The sequence below is a fragment of the Astatotilapia calliptera genome, chromosome 19 (assembly GCF_964374335.1).
Source record: "Astatotilapia calliptera chromosome 19, fAstCal68.1, whole genome shotgun sequence".
NCBI classification, from domain to species: Eukaryota; Metazoa; Chordata; class Actinopteri; order Cichliformes; family Cichlidae; genus Astatotilapia; species Astatotilapia calliptera.
In genome coordinates, this window is record NC_137440.1 from 20,022,350 (window position 1) to 20,040,898 (window position 18,549).

The following is an 18,549-nucleotide window of genomic DNA, read 5'->3' on the forward strand; positions in this document are numbered from 1 at the left end:
CTTAAACCTAAAAAAAATTACAGCAAAAGTAGACATCTTTAAATTTAGGTGTTACCTTTGGAGGCAGAGGAGGAGGAACGCCTGGCTTGATGGTTGATCTGAAATTGAACCATTTTTAGCAGTAAGGTGTAAACCAGCAGAACAAAAGGTCATGCATTCATGATAAAATTTAAATCTGATGGCATAACTCACCGCTCCGTATCATCAAAGGCATCTTCAAGATGGGCGACGTGTCCCCTATAGGACAAACACAGTAATGAGTAACGCGGAAAGTAAGACTCATTTGGGTTTAGGAGGAATGCAAATGTTTATATGAAGTCCTATCTTTGAATGAGAACAATGAGGGGAAGATTCTGTGTTACTACAGACTTTAGATCACATTTGAGGTGACCTAAACCTACTGGGGACAATGATATTATTATGACTATGACCACTACTATAAACTACCAGTTAAAAGTAGGTTTCAAAACAGCTTCAATGCAGTTGAGCCCAAAATGGTTAGGCTGACACTTCAGCACTTTTTCTCTTCACACAACAGTAGTACACACAGCTTAAATCTACAGTAATCGTCACACCACACATGGTGAATGAAGAGGAGGCAGAAAGGGAGGTGGCCGGACCACGCTGAAAAAATGGTTGTGGCGCAGCAAGGAGGGTGTGGATTGGATGGCGTAGCTTATTACAGCACATGCAGTGTTAGTGTTACCGTTGGAACAATTCATCCTCAACGCTTTTGAGAAGGCTCCTTCGAGGGACAAGACGAGAGCGACACCGACAGTCAAAAAGAGGACAGAGAGAAGGTGAAGGAGGAAAAAAAACCCAAAAAACAAACAAACAGTCAAAGCACATGGACATGTGAGAGGGAGCTTAAAGACCAAAGTGACATTTCAAAGTGCAAAAGGGGGGCAAGGGGAGTAGGGGAGTGAGCTCATGTACAGCCATAGGTTAGGTCCAGTGAGCAAGCATGTTAATATGAGACACAGTGAAGAAAATCTATATACACAGAGAATCAAGAATGAGTAGTTTCTTTAGGACTAACATGTTTTGACTGTCTCAAAGTAAAAAAACAAACAAAACAAACTCAGACGATGTGAAATCCAAACAACAACAAATCTTTAATTTGCCTTAAATTCATTTGTCTGGTTAAGCCTCATGAGGCGCATTTATCTAAGACAAACCAGGTAGAGACTGAACGAGAACAACTGGGGGTAAATGGGAGCAGTTCCCATGACAACAGTTTCCATGGATCACCTGGTTGTTATTCCTCCTTCTGCAAAAGGACTCCAGGGGGAGAAGTCATTATCTTTGACATCCTGTGGAAAAGCATACATTCACAGAAATAGATATTTACATAGCTGCAGTTTTGTTAATCATCTGATATCTTTTTACTCCACGCACGCACGCACGCACGCACGCACGCACGCACACACACACACACACACACACAACAAACAGAAACTAAAATTAGTGTTAAACAGAAAATGATTTAAACAGAACATGATAATCACCGTTTCATAATGAGCCGCAGTTTCCTTCTGTACTGGTGCTTTAAACTGGAGCTTGTCAACTGTAAAAAACAGAGATGGTGTTTCTTTTCTTTTCTCCCTTTCTTTGCGCACATCTTTGACACTAGAGGGCATCAGCATCCAACACTTCAACACACACAAAGCACTGGAGTTATCAACATTGGGCATTAGTACCAGAAAACTTGGGAAAAAATTCCTTCCTAACCTAAAAACAGGTGTAAGAACAAACCCAAAGCAGATCATCTGCTTCCACAACAGTTAACCTGCCAAAACACTACAGAGATCCCTCACTGATTTACGATGTTACGACTTGAATGTTTGGTCTGTAGCTTCGAGACGAGTTGCTCACTAAAGACAGACACAGGTTAAACTTGACGCTGACCAGACCTGTTCCCTTTGGGGAAATATTAGTGTGAGGAAACATGAATTACAGATACATCACAGGACAGATTCTTCAGCAGTTTAGACTTCAGGTTGCGTTCTGTCAAACAGTTGATCCAATAAGGGTGTCTGGTTTGCTGTCCAGTATAAATACGACATGATTCGGCTGTAATTATGAAGGTGAAAGAAATCAGCCCACATAATCACCTTCGCATTAACAAAGACGCGTTGTATTAAAGAATTCAGACCACAGATCCCTCCCCACCTCCCCTTTCCCATGTTTTTCTTCTCAACATATCCAGATAGTGTGGAGGTTGGGAGGTAAGAAAAACAATAAAAAAGTTTAAAGAATTGAAGCCGAGTGATCAGGTGAGTCTTACGAGGCAAGCTTTGCTTTCTTGTCAGGGTAAGATTAGTCATTTAAATGCAATTTCAAGTCAGTCAGCCTAACAGGAACCAAGATGTCACAATATCCAAATTATTCAGCCTTACAAAAAAGCTGAAGTTACATTAGGTAGCCACTATATGCAGACAAAATCGCCTTATTAGTACCATTTAAATGTCAAACCGAGTGTTCCATTTCTACAACATTATCATATTTCTAATGAAATCTTAGGGGTGAGGGTTGGAATTAGACAAACACACACTGTCTCACTACTCTCACACTGACCTGCATCCACCCTGTGTCCCTCAGTGAAGCTAGGACTTGAGGGTGGCTCTCTTTGGTCTGTTCCATTGTTTGCTTCATGGTGGAGGGAAGGTCATATAACAGTGAGAAATTTAGATAAAAGAAACCAGACAAGAAGTACATCTGATACAAGCGATCACAGCACAGACGAGCACAAAACACAATGCAGCATGGTATAAATACCACACCTATCTCAACGCCAGGCAGCTGTTAGGTCATTCTAAAATGATGAAATGAAGAAATGGCCACAAACTACTGACACAACAGGCACAACACTGCATTCGGCTTTATCTATCACAACTAACGGCGACACAAAAAAAAACCAAAAAAAAAAAAACACAGCTTCCCTGAAGGGGCAGGGGGCAAGATGTAGAACTGTGACAACTGGACCCATCGCCAAATTCTTGAAAACAAATTCTGGCTAAAAACTTGAGATTTTTAGGAAAACTCAGAGACCCTTCAGACAAGCTATTTTGCAGGATTCCTTGAGCAACAGATGAGACAACACTTAACATGTAAAAATAGCACAAGCGACTTTACTTTCTCTTCCATGAATCCACAGACTTTTTTTTTTAGACACGCCAAAACATGCTGTGGCCTGGAAAGGTGCCAGCCTCTGCTGCAGGATTAAAGGAATGACCCTTGGTGATGCCACCAGACCTAGATCGACCTAACCACTCACAACAGCTAACACGCAAACCAACGACAGGACAGAAGCACAGCGAGCGATTGCGGAGAGGGGCTGGCCTTAATGATCCATTTAGCTTTGATGTTCACTTACAGTCGATCTCTGAGCGCGTCCTCTCAGCTCTGGCATGCTTGTTGGTGGAGCGGATGGTGTGTCTGACTTCGCTGTTTCCCTGAAACTGATGGTGAAAGACAGAATTTTTATTGAGGGAGCAGCACTTCAGAAGACAGTAAAATGTTAGGAGCTTATATAATATTCAGTGTGTAATTATTAGTTATCGCATTATCTTTTTAGATTATCTACAAAATTTGAGTTACGGTTAGCCAAAGCTGAGCTGAGACCAGCTTTTCTGGAGCATGATCACATTATTATGCATCCCAGTGGCTGTTTGTTTGCAACAAGCTCTATTGCTTGCAGTCAATAGCCTTTAGAGTTTTTTCACTCATCGTGGCCAAGACAGTGCTACTGCTGTCAGTGGGAGAAAAGCACAATGGTCCTTTAAAAAGCGCTGGTACCACCTCTTTGGCTGCCACATAGATGTGATGTTGAATCCAGTCGGAATAATAATGTCATTGGAGAGAATCAGGAAGAGGGGGAAGGGAAGTTTTAGGGGAACATGAAAGACCTGAAAGAAGCTCGCTGGTTATAGTTCACCGCTGAAAACATGTCACACATTCTAATATTTACATTCACTGATAAGAATCTGTCGTGTAGCTCAAACAGCAAGTGATAGTTTAACGTACTTCTTTAAATCAGTTATTTGCAACAAGTTCAAACATGTTCAAACAAACATGTACCAAGAACTGCATTACAGGTTTAATATTTTCAGGGTATAAATAAAAGTTGTGTGTTTATATTTCTGATTACTAGCTTGTTGACTGGGTTGGCTTTGATTTTCTTAGACAATCTCCTAACAACACACATTTCTATATATGATTTGGAGTCAGTTATTACCTCAAGGTCATCCTCATCCATTTCTCCAAAATTCTGGTGGTTGTCCGGGTTGTTCATCTTATCAATAAGCTCTGTGGCAAGTCTCCTCGTCAAACCCGTCTGAGCCATAAACACATGCTGGGAAAAACACTAAAGAGTTAGAGATCTTTACCAGGATCATAACAGGAAAACAGCTGTTTGTGTTAGACACCTGACACTAATTTGACACATAAGAGTCATAAAGGTATAGAAGCAAAGAATTTAGATTCATGTGGGGGTGGATGAAAAGGAAAGCACACTCTCTGTCAGTTCAAAGATTTTTTACAAATCATGACCTTATCAGGTCTTAAATTTAGGGAAATACTACCCGAGTTGTTAAATAATGACATCATCTGAGGTTGTATTTACCTAATTTTAAGACATGCAAAGAACCCCATTTCTTTTATTATGTCCTGATGCATAAAACTTTTGTATTTAAAGAGGGTGTACTTTCTTTTCAGATTGCAGATTGTAGGTAGTGTTCTACCCCAAAAGCTTGTTACAGATCACCAACTCCTAGCTATAAGGATAAATCATCACATTCCAGGACTTCTGGGATGCAACTATCCTCAGAGATACATGCTGTACTAATGAGACGAGAATACACTGTGCTTGTATACCTAAAAATTAGAAACAGGTGCTAACTGAACTCTGGCTCCCATCCTAAAGAGCTGAAACTAAGATAAGCTTTAATAAATACGAAACACTGAAAACAGTTCAAGGCCAGAGTCTGACGGCAAGCCAAACACTGAGAACGTCAGCCAAACCACACAGAAGCTGAGGAGGCCAGCTGGGGTTCATAAGGCTCTGCTGAATTTGGACAGAATGACAACTTCTATTTGTTTGTCAGGTGTTTTAGATTTGCAAAGGAACATAGGCCAACAAGCAAAAGAAAAAAAGAAGACGAAGAAGACACTGCAAAAAACAACAGACTCTCCGAAAACATTCACATTTTTTAAACATCAGCGCTCATACTGCACTATATTTTTTTTATTTTGAACATTTCAACCACGCATGGAAAACCAGAGTAATATTTATTACCCCTAGAATTTTTTCTGCAGTGGGCCGCTTCTTTGGGCTCTTTGTTAAACACACTTTCACAAAGTTATGGAAGGCAGGAGACCTGTTGGATAAGATAAGTTTGTTTAAAACAACGATTATTCATATTATCTAAGAGCAAGGTATAAAGGTATAAATTATATCGCAATCCAACAATAGCATTGTGATTACTTTGGAACACTCACCATTTGCTCTTATCTTTTAGCTTCGGAGGCTGGAAGCTACTCTTCGACATCAAAAACAAGGCCCTACAGCAGATAAAGGAATGAGGATTTAATGACGCCAAGGAGGAAAATGTATTAATATATTATGTAAGGGAGCTCTAACTGATCATTTATGGGGAGGAAGTAAAACATACCTCATTGGATGCAAGTCAAACATCGGAGGCTGGAGCTCAGCCAACTCTATGGCTGTGATGCCAACAGCCCAGACGTCACACAGCTGGTTGTAGCCCCCGTTCTTCTCCACTGCAGCTACTTCAGGAGCCATCCTAAAGAAAGTGAGGACAGAGATTTAGCAGTGGCTCATTTGTTAGAATAAAAAGCAGAAGTCAGCTTTAGTGAAAGAGCAGAGGCCTGAATGTACCAGGGTCTACACATCTATAGCGTGTGACATTGAACTTTCATCTAGAAAATGGTGAAAAATATTCTAGGATGGAGCTGAAAAGGCTTAGAGTCTTTCACCAGCGCTCTTTAACCAAACTAACAAAAGCTGTCAAGGGCCTAGAGGCCTGTTTTACACAGATGACACACTCACCAATAAGGTGTTCCGATAAAGGACTTTCTTTTGGCAATGGTGGCTGTTATTTTGGCTGCAACTCCAAAGTCAGCTGTAAGAAGGATAACAGGGCTTTTCAGATTATGTAATGCACATACAGCTAAAGGCTGTTCAGGAGTTCAGGTTCTTATGAAATAAAGATGCTGAAGAGGAACTTACCCAACTTCACGTCTCCGTTGTCTGTCAGCAGTATGTTGGCACCCTGTAAAGAGTAAACATTTGATTTATGCTGAGAAAATCCATTTAAAAAACATACAACAAGAATTTATTAACATTAGAATGAAGCTTGATTCTCATGTAAAACAACGTTTCAAAAATGTACATTAGATTCAAACAGTTGTATCTATTATGGATCTCAATATGATCACTTCAGGCACACACTGTACTGCTGTGAGCACAGGAGCTCCGCCCACCTGCTCCTCAAACCTTCTGTTTGCGAGGGGGAGCCAATCAGAAAAAGTTGGCTTAAAGAGTGTTTCAGAGATTGAACTGAAGAGCTATATCAAAGCAGATAAGGATCATCTTATAATGTTAATGACGTAAAGTCGCTTAAGCAGAGTCTAAAAAGATAAATACAGGGCCAGAAATAACCACAATAACAGCTTTATATGTGTAAAGATTTCTCAGCAACACCCGGCATGTTACTATCCTGGCGTCTCGTAAACTTGGAGTAGTATCACAGCCTTTAATAGTTTCACTAATATTGTTTCTGCTGGCTGTGACTGACGGTGTCTCTGGTGGCATCCTGCGGTGAGAGTAGAGGAAACAGGAAGTGCTTGCTGCATAGAGCTGAAAAAGATAATAGATCCAGCCCTGACCTTTATGATAACACATGAGAGCGAAGTTCCAGGCTTTAGTGCATGCATCGAGCAAAGTTAACTTCAGCTCAAAAGTGCAAAAGTAGCATCAGTCACATGCTTCCGAGCAAGCACACCCAGTTATGCTTTTCCTGTGACTTTGGTTTTACACCTATGCTGCCATGTCCGACCTCTGCCCCATTTTGAGGGCCACCAATGCATTCATGCTGACATTAATAGTACTGAAACTGCTACTTGTGCTGCTGCTTTTTCTTGAGATGTTCTGAAATTTACTGCTTAAAGTATCATCAGACGGTCGGTGTTTGTATGTGATGTATTACAACAGCCACGATAAGGAGACAAAATTCACATTCAAAGAAAATGAAATAAAAACCAATTGTACCTTGATATCGCGGTGCATCTTCCCCTTAATGTGGAGATATCCCAAACCCTGTAAAGGAAGGCACAGCATTACGTAATGACCACATTTGAAACCACAAACTCTGTAACGTTTCCTCAAAATATTCCAAGTAAATTACCTGTAAGGTCTCTCTGCAGACGTATGCTATTTGAAGCTCTGACAGAGGTCCAGTCACTATTACACACATTCATTCAATGTTAGTAGGGCTGAAGACAGAGATGGCACAAGGTGCATAGCAATAAAACGTAGTTCATGTCTGCACCTTGCCATGTATGAATAAAACTAAAGCTCACCATGATAGATGTCCTGCAGAGATCCTCCCCCGCAGTACTCCATGCATATCCAAAGTTTCTCTCGACTAGAAAAAAAAAGCAGAATTAAGAACATTTTAACCACTTATGCAGTCACAAAATACACCAGAGCAAACAAACATTTTGAGAAGCTGCGAAGCTTGTTTTAGAAAAAATAAAATAAAATTGCTCCCTGATAAAAAACAACTAAGAATAAGAGGTGTAAGAGTTCTGAAACTGGAAATGAATCCTCCATAGAAAGTTTCTTCCTGTTTCACATGAAAGCTGAACATCTAAAAAGCCTTCAGGTAAAGCGTGTGCTGAAAATACAACAAGCGATCGCTGCTGTGGTGAGAAGTTTTCTCTCAGCTTTGTTGTTCACACGCTACACCCTAAAAAACATATAAAAACAGACCAAAAACAGTAACAAGGCCTTATAATTTAGAGAATGGTTGCAGTCCTAATAAAAACGACACGTGAACCAGTAGAGGGGTTGCTCACTGCCACCTTGTTTCACTCAACATTTAGGTGGTCATGGAAACCATTTCAGGTAACTAAAGGGGTCAACAGGAAACTTAAAATTTCCCCAGATAAACAGGGGTTCCTTTGATTAAATTAAGGTAGTTTTATAATAATTAATGCACAGTTCATTGCTCATTAACGCTTTACTGTATCCAGTTGAGCTCTGTGTGGCAACGCCACATAAGACATGCCTGCTGAGATAAGACATACAGCTCTCTGCACGAATAGCCAAATAAAATAGTTCAGAGGCTTTTATTCCATTTAAACCTGCTGGAAGTCTAAGGAAGATGTGGGCGGAACCGGGCCAACTTCCTCTGAAATACCAGCCACAAATCATGGACTCCATTAAAACAGAAGAATAGCATCCTGGCACCGAAGGGCCTAGTCAGCACCCGTCTGCCCAGTTGAAGAGTCTGAGTCATACTTTCACACACACAGGTTTACTAAGTAATTAAATACATCATGTGAGTTTCAGGCAGTGGCTTGTTAAATCCTTTTGACAGTTACATATGAATTCCACAAATGTTATGCACTCGACTGGCTGTGAGAGTGAGGAAAAAAAGAAAACAAACTGTGAGGGTAAAATGACTACGCAGGAGCATTTTGTGCTGGCTCTTACCAGAGGTAGCTCCCAAAGTAGGCCACAATATTGTGGTGCTTGCATTCCTTCACCATGAAGATTTCCTGCTGTATGATGGAAAAGTCATCCCCTGGAAACAGAGAGAGAAATCACAGACACACGGACCAAAAAAAAGTGTTTATTTCATTTTCTGCCCTGCTTTGTTTTAAAATGAAAAATTACTGCAGTCTTAAAATAAAAACCATTTAGTTTAAAAGATCATGTAAAAACCCTCAGAGGTAGTATGTTTTTTGGGCACTAAAGTCTGTTGACACAAACGACCACACAAGCATCCAGCGTGTGACAATGCTTGCATCTTCCTTAAACTTTAGGCTTTAAAAAGGCAAAAAAACAACCCTAAATCTTCTCTTTGTTATCTTTTCAGTTCAGTAAACAAAAAGTCTTCCCATGTTTGCCAAGGTTTCACCATATTTTATCCCTGTGTAAATACAGCAGGATACAGAACACTCAATGACATGAGAGGTTTTAAAGTTTATGTGGTATAGGTCATTATCAAAGCAGCATTCCAGCTCAGCAAAGATCACCACCACATTTAACCAGTAGGAAGCAAAAAGACAAAAATATGTAAGCTCAGCTGTCCCAGTTGAGCATAGAAAGACAGCCCTGGAATACATTAACAGCTGGTTAAGATCAACTACACTCTGTGACTGTCATCACAGGCAATGCTTTAAGCTTAAGTTCATATATAAATGTCTTTGGTTCCGCGATCAATCATCCAGGTTAGGAAATGAAGAAGTACTCAAACTGATGAAGCTTTTCTCCCAGTGAAACGCTACGTGCAGATGAACAAAATCCACTTTCTTTGATTCACACATAAATATACTCTCTGCTTAAATAAATAGTAGGTTGCACATCATTGGTAGTGACAGGAAATTACTGAAAACAAACTTATTTCCTTTCCAGGCTGTGGTCAAACCTGTGAATTCTTGTAACTGAGGTGGTATGTGAACAGACCTCTTTTTTTGCTTCTGTTATACAATCATCAGAGTAAATTAAACTGAGCTGCATTACACAACAATACTGTGCTTCAGACACCAAACCAGGTGGTTTGGGGTCAGCTTTTCTGATACAGGGCTAGTTATACTCAGAAAGAAAGCATGATCAGCAGAAAAACTTCCTGAAGCACAGCGGCTCGTTATTGTGCACAAACACTTTGCAAGCAACTAGGCAACTTGCGTACAGCCAACCTGTTTTCAGTGTGTCTGGGACAGTTTAGGCTTTTTCACGTGCCTGGAATGCAAACACGAGTCAAACTATTTAAACAATACACGAGTCGTGTCTTAAAATAAACCAAACACTATCTATATGCCTTTGATTTTCCTACATATAACTCAGTATAGCAGAAAGCACACATTTCCGTGCGTCACATTATTTTAAGTGACACAGAAGGAGACTTTTTTCCCGAAAACTCATTCAGTCACCAAGGTGGCATGTCAGACATTCTGCTTACAGCTTTTACATAGCTGAAATGTCAAAGAAAAGTTTACCAGAAGGAAGACGTATTGCAAAAGTCGAATACACCTCCAACTGCTTTTTACACGCACGCTGGGATATTCCTGTTAATGTGCCTTTAAAAAGCTTTAATCAGATTCACAATTAAATCTACTTGGTAAAGTTTCTTTTTCCATTTACTCAACACACTGCCATAGTTTTTACTTCTGTACTTTTTGTTACACATTCAACATGTGCAATGATGACGATTGAATTACTCGGTGCTCAATATGGTCAAGAGAAGCCTCAACAGGAGGAAGTGGAGCATTGGCGTAATTCTGCTTGACTCCCTCCACTCCATTTGTTAAATGCCCTATAGATAAGAGGCTATAATAAGAATATGAGTAATGCCTCACACTCACCGGACCTTGTGAAAGCAACTGCTTGACAGCTTTGACGCAAAGCTCCAATTTTTTTCATGGAATCCTACATGAAGCCTCACCTTGGCGAACAGGGTTATAACTATGTCATACCACATGTGTACAGGGAGAACTAGTGTGGATCACAAACAATCTTAAATATATCTGTTGACTGACAGCAAAGGGTTTGAAGAGCCACAAAAATTTGAGCAGGAGTAATTTTAGTGAGTGAGCTTAGTACAGAAAACAAAATACATAACAAGTCACCCCACAATCTTCTCTTCTTGGTGAGCAGAGGCCTAAGAGTTTAGCCACTTCCTCCCAGATCGAGCGCTTCCCCCTGCTCTGAATATACACTATGCCTCTCATCGTGTCAAGTTTCATTTCAGTATGTAGGACTTTTGTCGAAACCTGTTACCGATAATCTCAGAAATAAAGTCCTTTTTTAATTTAAAAACATATCTGACGGTAGAAGAAGATGGCTTTATTTTAACTGACTGCTAACTGGAACCATCCAAAGATGAGAAACAAGATTAGGAAACATTAAAAGTTACTGTTTATGTGTTGAAATTTAAAAAAAAGAAAGTAAAATAAAAAAAAAGGTAAGTCTGGTGACATAGTTCTGAGAATCTCTAGTGGAAACTGCTGGGAGGTTTTTGCAAACACACAGAACTTAAAAACTACAGAGTCACAAGACGACCAGACTAATGATGAAGTGATTATGAGTTTGTACCAAAAAAAGAAAAACAAAGAAATGTCCTTCTCCATTTGTCATTAATGGTCACACAGTGACAACCCACACCAATTTGATTCAGGGGTTATTTTTCTTTTAATGCTGCAGTCAAAAGCCCCACAGTCTCACCGCCAGAAGGTTTTACCACTCCTAACTCTTTTTCTGTCCCGTATTTTCTTACGGGCGTCACTCCTGGTTAAACCTGTTTGATTGCATGGTCCACCCAAAGCTGTTTACCTCGAGCACAGAAAGGAGGGCCTCTTGCGAAAGATTAGGTAAAGAAAGGAGTCCTTCTTTGACCAAAGCTGGGTCAAAAAAAAGAAAAGAAAAGAAAGGAACTCTGAACACAGGTTTAGATCATCTTGATAATCTATTGAGTTAACCTGTAACAATTTTTGCTTTAAAGCCTTTGCAGTCCAACCTTCTCACTTCATCTGATATTTTCTGATCATTCCTATATAACCTGTCAAGTCTGCACAAGTCATATTGACCATTTTGCACAGTCCATCATAAAAACAAGAAACGTTCCTCCCTCGCCAAGTCTGTCTTTTGGCATGCAGCTCACTTTCCTAATTTTTTTTTTTAACAGGTTAAGCGTGACAAGAAAGACGAGAAATGTTTCTTTGCATCTGTTTACGACCAGCCTGCCAATTAAAAAAAAAACAAACTATCTTGAGCAGTCAAAACATGTGATGCACGTTTTTATAAACTGCCTTTCGTTCAACTTAATCAACAAGAACCTTCATCAGAAAAAAAAAATCAAACAAAGAAAATACGTTGCGGCTCAACTGCATTACATAACAAGATGGGACATGTTTTGGCCCTCAACCAGCTTCAGCTTTCTGAAATTTGTAGTTGAAATATTCAGCTTGTGGTCTCCATCAGACAAATTTAGCACCATTGATCTCAGTCATTGTCATAAGCCGAGGCCACCAAGTCAGGATAAATTCATACTTTTATGCTCTGTCCTGCAGGAATCCATACTACCGCACAATAATATATAGAATAATAATAATATATATCAAGTTCATGGATCAAACATTTAAACATTTGACAAGAAGAACAAATGTAAACACTGATTAGTGATCCTATGATTCTTCATTGACCCAGACATGTGATGAATGAAAGAAAAGCATAAACAGGAGTGAATGTCCTCCTTCGCTGTTAATCAGCTGAGCTCTGTCTGGTCGCTGGTGGTACAAAGCCCTCTCCGTAATCCCACTAATCTGGATCGTGCTAACTCTGTCACTAGGTCATTACCAGCATAAACCCCAAAGTGGAACCAGTCTTTCTGTTCCTTGTACACAAAACCACACATCATACTCCTGCTGGGAAATGAGATTTATTTTTCACTGTTTAGATATTTGCCTTTTCTTGATAAATATTATATAAAATCTTCAGTTTACGTAAGAAGTCCAGTTTTGTTGCAGTAAAAAAATTTTTTTTTACAGTTATTTGAGGGGAGTTTTTTTCTGTAAAATGCTAAAAAGCTGTGTGTTTTCTTTTCACTGCGATGAGATAATGAAATAAAGGTAACAGCTCTTACCTGGTTCCAACTTTATGACCTTCACAGCAGCAAGCTCTCCAGTTTGTATGTTTCGAGCCTGAAAAACACAATAACACAATTTTAACTGAGGCTTTAACTGTAGGTTGCTCACCGCCTGTTAACTGTATTGACTGAAACACTGACTATAGAGACCAAATAAACTTGAACACAAAAGTCAATAAAGAAAAGAAGTTGTGGCCAACCAGCATTATAAATTAGCCACCAGGGAAAGGCCGGACACCGTCTGTGACTTATGAATAAATGTCTGAATGTCTGCATATTTTAGTCATTCCTCAGTTAATTTTTTGTTTCTTCCCTGAATCACTTCATAATGCCGACAAGCATGTTTGTATTTCATAGATTTTACAAAGCATCCATCATGTGTAAAAGTCCTGTGCTACAGCAGGTTTCACTGAAGTCCAAATCCAGGTCAAGACGGGATGCTGCCTAATCCGAGAGAGTGAAATGTCTGGACGAGCGGCTAAATCAGCCATAAACCACAAAACCCAGCAGCCTGGGCATCTTTCAGTAGTGGAATGTGGTGGTGATTCACACATGTAAACAGCAACCCAAACAAAGCTTTAAACTGTTTAAAATGCAGCTGCGTGCACACAAACATAAAGACATTTAAGAAAACAGAACAATTTTTTCCTACTGTGCACATATTACGAGAGCATGTGACTGTTCTGCTTTAAACTCAAGTGTGTTTAGTATTTGTGTTGAACCTCTGTTTGTTACTTCCTGAAGCAGAGGTAACCAACCTAAGAAATAAGCCACTAAAGGGGGGAGTTTTCATTATAATACCCACATACGAGATGAAGCAGAGAATATGTAGCATGTGACACTGTTTCTCATTTCCATTAGGATTCTTTCCATCTCTCTCTCACGTCTCTGGTCTCATGTTTGCGCAAATTCAGGGTAATTACAGTGAGGCTGATTCCTTCAAACTGAACATATACATAGAACAAAGTGAGTAAACATCATAAGTGTGAAAGACCTGGCACTTTTTACAACTCAAAATACCTCCAGGTACTCCATTATTTTGGGAAAACAAAACTTTTCTAGCATTTTTTTTTAAGTCAAATTTGATTGTTGAGCCTATAAGTGCAGTTTTAATGCCCTTGTGACAATCAAAATATAAGTAATTTAGATAAGGCTGTAAAATAGCTGGTCAAATAATGGATGTGTAACTAAGATGGCTGCTGAGTGGTGAGACTAGCTTCTAGAATGATTTTACTACAAGTGACTGACTATTTACAGTATCCCTTAGTTCCCTCTTTGTCCCTCAACACTTAACTTTGATGCAAATATTTTCAAAGCCATCGATACTCCATTCATCTACTGGCCTTCCAAGATTGGTTTTTCCCTTTCTAATTGTGTTATATGACAGGAAATTGACCAGAAAAAGATTCACAACCTGGGGAATTACTCTACAACTAAAGAAAACCAAAATAACCTCCACAGAGATGCCATGAAATTGTTAAACCAATATATTCACATGTAGTAAACATTCAAAGGTGAGGAATGCCATGCTGAGGACTTTTCCCAAATCTAAAGGCGCTTTCTCTGTCAAAGGGCAGAACACACCCATAGTGAAACGCATGTTTAGACAGGGGCCTGATCATATTTCAACTCACTGCAGCTCTGAGCCTGTGAGCTCCGGGAGAATACCAGGCGCAGCATACCACCGGTGGCCTGTCTGGGGGTGGAGGGTGGGCTGGCTCGCTGGCCAGGAAGGCTTTGTATGGAGGGAGGCCATGTGAGCCCGGCTGAATCATCACGTCTACATCAGATGGTTCGTCTGTTTGTGTGCGACAGATGGATAAACAAGAAAATTCTCCAGCAAAACGCACCTCGCCGCAGCCAGACAAACAGTGGGAAACATCTGGCAGTTAGTCGGCTATACCCAGCAAATTAATAACACATACGCAAAACAGCATTGGCTTGAAACAAATACATCAACGCACTAATATAATCATTCGATTTTCTATGGGGATTCTCCAGATGTTTGAGATTCACAACAATCTGACAAAGAAAAGGAGCAAATCCTCATAAATGTGCAGCTGGAACAAGTAAAGCTTTGCCATTTTTCAAGAAGAACATGGTAACAAATCACCCGAACAGTCAATTACTCTCTCTCTACTCTTTCTTACTTTGGACCTCTGGTTTTAACTGCAATAAAAGACTGTAGACTCAAGACTATTTGCCCAGTTTTTCCACAAAAAAGGGAAAAACCCCAAAAAGAAAAACTTACGAAACTAGACTGTCTCACAAAAAGCTGCAAAATAAATACAGCGCATATGCAAGTGAGAAAAAGGAACCAAATAATCATATGTTATTGCTGACAGTCTTTCTATATCCATGTCCAAAAACTAAACACAAATTTGACAGCTGAACTCTTATTCTGAAAAGTTATGCATCACACAATGTACTGTAACTGACCACTTTATTAGGTACGTCCTTGTACTGTCCTGGAGCCACTTTCGCTTTCAGAACTGCTTTAAATCTTCACAGCACAGATTCAACAAGGTGGTCAAAACATTCCTTTGGCCCATATTAACAGATAGTATCACACAGTTGCTGCACATTTGTCACGTGCACATCCATGATGTGAATCTCCTGTTCCACCGCATTTCAAAGAACAATAGAATAGAATAGAAATATCCTTTATGGACCCTGACTGGGGGAAACTGTAGTCTTCCAGCAGCAAAGTGACAGGCAGATGGAAAATGCAAATAAAAAATAAGAAATAAGAGACTGTACACTAAGTAAGGGCAATTTACAACATAAGCTGGTGTAGCCCATCTGGTTCAAGGTTAGACATGTTATGCATTCAGAGATGCTCTTCTGCATACTTCTGTATAACGAGGTATGCTGAACGAGTGGTTATTTGAGTTACTCTTGCCCTTCTATTAGCCTAAAGCATTTTGGCCATTCTCTTCTGATATCTGGGATCAACAAGGCATTTTCCCCTGCTGCTCACTGGGCACTTTTTGTCTTTTTCAGATATTATCTGTAAAGCCAACCAATGATAGTGTGGTGGAAAATCCCAGTAGATAAAGAGTTTCAAAAATACTCAGACTATCCATCTGACACCAACAACCACATTCAAAGTCACTTAAATCACCTTTATTTCTTCCTCATTCTGATGTTCAAATTGAACTTCAGCAGGCCATCTTGACCATGTCCACATGCCTATCTGTTGAGTTACTCCCATGTGACTCTCTAATGACATATTCAGTTAGCAAGCAGCTAAACAGGTGTACCTATTGAAGTAAGTGGTGAATGTATTTCTGATGTATGTTGCATTGTCTCCACCAAAAGTGGTAGAGCAAACTAACAAGAAGATACAAGCAACGACCTGAGCACAACAGTCAAACTGGTTTAGCAACACTGCCTCCACAAGCAGGAAAATACAGGTAACAAACTGATCCAACCAATAAAATAAGATAACAAAGTAAAAAACAGTAAGCGCCACCATATGCAATGTTTGGCGCATGAATGGATGCACAACCTGGCTCTCACTCAAAAGCTCCTGTCAATGTGTTTGCCACATGTTATCATGGCTTACAAAGCAAACACCACTCTGGCTTAAATTACAGCGACAGCCTGATTAGTCATGATGTGGTGGGTTATGTTATCTCTAGCTCTAATGATAGACTGTGGGAACATCACTGTACCTTATACACGTCTCCATATGTGCCACTTCCAACCCTCTGAATGAGTTCAAAGTCATGCTGAGGGTTCCTCCTTTGGATTTCATTGCTTGGTCGGGTAAAGATATCCATGGTACCTTGACCCAGAGATGCCTTTACATTTATTTGGACTGACCAACGGTGGTGTCGATGATCTGATGCAACAATGGTTTTGAGTCAGTGTTACTCAGACTGCCCGTCCCTGTTGTCCATGTCCTGAAATGTGGAAAGTTTTTTGGGGAAAAGTGCACAAAAGAAAAACAGCGAGTATTAATCTCTATTAATAACCCTGGACGAGCTTAGCTTTGACATCTGTCACGCAAGCACTAACTAATTTACCGCCAACTACTCCTCAAAAGTAATAAAGAGACAAGCATTTAAAAGCAGTGACTATTATAACGGTATTAACATGCAGGTTGTGGTCATTCCAGCAATTAGCCAGAGCCGGTGAGAGGCTTAGCATCCGGGCGGGTCAGCTAACGCTAGCTAACTGGCTAAAGTTAGCTTCTCGGCTGGCTTTAACTTCAACAGTGTATACCTTCAACAACACAAACACGGCGGGAGCATGTCTTGAACTCCGAATCGTTTTCAGGCTTTTAACTGTGCGATGGCGTCGAATAGTTATCCAAAAACAAACAAACAAAGGCGGTCCCCCTCTTTTGTTATCGAGGGAACAGTAGTAAACTTCACTCGCTTGCTGGTCCTGCTGCTGCTGCAGTTCACTCCTTCAGAGAAAAAGCGACAGGGTCGACTTCAAATCCCCGCAAGCCAGCGTTAAGTTTTGCCGTTGCCATGTCATTTCCCTCGGCTGACAGTTTTAGATTAGCCTCGGGCTCATGGGTAGAATACTAACGTTAGACTACATAAACAATAAACTGTTGGATTTACTGAAATAACACGCTCCCTTAAAAGCAACAGTGTGTTACTAATCTTTGTGGAGTCGCAGTTATTGGACGCTGCTGCATTCGAGTGCATCACGGAAAATAATCTAACCACAATCACGTATTTATTACATCGTTAATAATATAACAAAAGTATTCGATTTGTAATAAAGAAATAAAAATATAAAGGGCATTCAAAGCACATGAAATGTATCTAGACGTCTCATTTTTAAAATAGTACCTTTTCTTTATTATCTATTCGAACCAAATTTTGATTTATGGGCTCGTTTTTGATGTAGTTATGGTTTAGTATCTCAGCATATCTTTTCAAAAAAAGTTGGATGAATAAAATTTCTGTTGAGATGTAATTATGACCCCTTAAAGTTATCATTTGCAGGTATTACTGTATTTGAAAATGCTTTACAAGCATAATTTCATGCCACAAAATACAATCAGGAATAATAAAAATATTCTAAATAAGAGAATATCTTTATTTTTCAAAGGGTTGGTGGAAAAAGGTCTGAATTTTTTTGATGTATGATTATAGTAATATTTTAGGTTATTCTTTTTTTTTTTAATACAATTTAAGTGAAATAATTATCTGATATCAGTAGGTCTAAAACCAGATATCTGTAATTTCCTTTATTACCCAACATGAAAGTGGTTTATTTTAAGGCAATAATATTTATCCATGTGTTAGAATATGATATGGGTAATTGTTTTAAGGAGTTGATGTTTTCTTTTCATAAAGTTACAGTTCAGTTCAACGTATAGTAACAGTTCAATAAAGAGGGGAATTTGTATTTATTTATTTATTGAATGTAGTATTTTAACAACATACTGACTACTGCTTTACCCATTTGGAATTTACATTTTTACAAAAGCGCACATGAAGGGGGCATACCTTTCAACCTCTGTGTAATTACCGCCACCTGCCGGTAGAAGCTAAAATTTCAAGTGAAGGCAGCGACAAAGAAATGCGTTTCTGGTCGCACTTTCAAGCACATAATCGTTAATCATTCTTTTCTGTAGACATTGCAATATAAGCTGAACTGCAGCTGTCGTCCCATGCCTCAAGCTGCT

The 18,549-nt window shown here is 39.6% G+C and overlaps 1 protein-coding gene across 11 annotated transcripts in view; it reads right to left on the minus strand.

Annotated features, from left to right (window-relative positions):
- Positions 1-17,527, minus strand: part of map4k5 (mitogen-activated protein kinase kinase kinase kinase 5) — a 28,401-nt gene extending 10,874 nt beyond the window's left edge. For 4 of the 11 annotated variants that reach the window (XM_080293617.1, XM_080293614.1, XM_080293615.1 and 1 more), the window contains exons 1-20: positions 17,124-17,527; positions 16,571-16,801; positions 12,891-12,948; positions 8,741-8,831; positions 7,603-7,667; positions 7,428-7,483; positions 7,292-7,339; positions 6,251-6,293; positions 6,071-6,143; positions 5,673-5,804; positions 5,500-5,562; positions 5,297-5,378; positions 4,238-4,354; positions 3,377-3,461; positions 2,578-2,649; positions 1,509-1,567; positions 1,252-1,313; positions 707-745; positions 193-237; positions 56-98 (exon numbers count right to left, since the gene is read on the minus strand). In XM_080293617.1, the coding sequence (XP_080149743.1) occupies positions 56-98; positions 193-237; positions 707-745; positions 1,252-1,313; positions 1,509-1,567; positions 2,578-2,649; positions 3,377-3,461; positions 4,238-4,354; positions 5,297-5,378; positions 5,500-5,562; positions 5,673-5,804; positions 6,071-6,143; positions 6,251-6,293; positions 7,292-7,339; positions 7,428-7,483; positions 7,603-7,667; positions 8,741-8,831; positions 12,891-12,948; positions 16,571-16,678 (1,341 nt within the window). In that variant the 5' untranslated portion in view covers positions 16,679-16,801; positions 17,124-17,527. The remainder of the gene's footprint in view (positions 1-55; positions 99-192; positions 238-706; positions 746-1,251; positions 1,314-1,508; positions 1,568-2,577; positions 2,650-3,376; positions 3,462-4,237; positions 4,355-5,296; positions 5,379-5,499; positions 5,563-5,672; positions 5,805-6,070; positions 6,144-6,250; positions 6,294-7,291; positions 7,340-7,427; positions 7,484-7,602; positions 7,668-8,740; positions 8,832-12,890; positions 12,949-16,570; positions 16,802-17,123) is intronic. The other 7 variants (XM_080293620.1, XM_080293618.1, XM_080293616.1 and 4 more) reach the window with 3 other exon arrangements.
- Between the last annotated feature and the right edge of the window lie 1,022 nt (positions 17,528-18,549).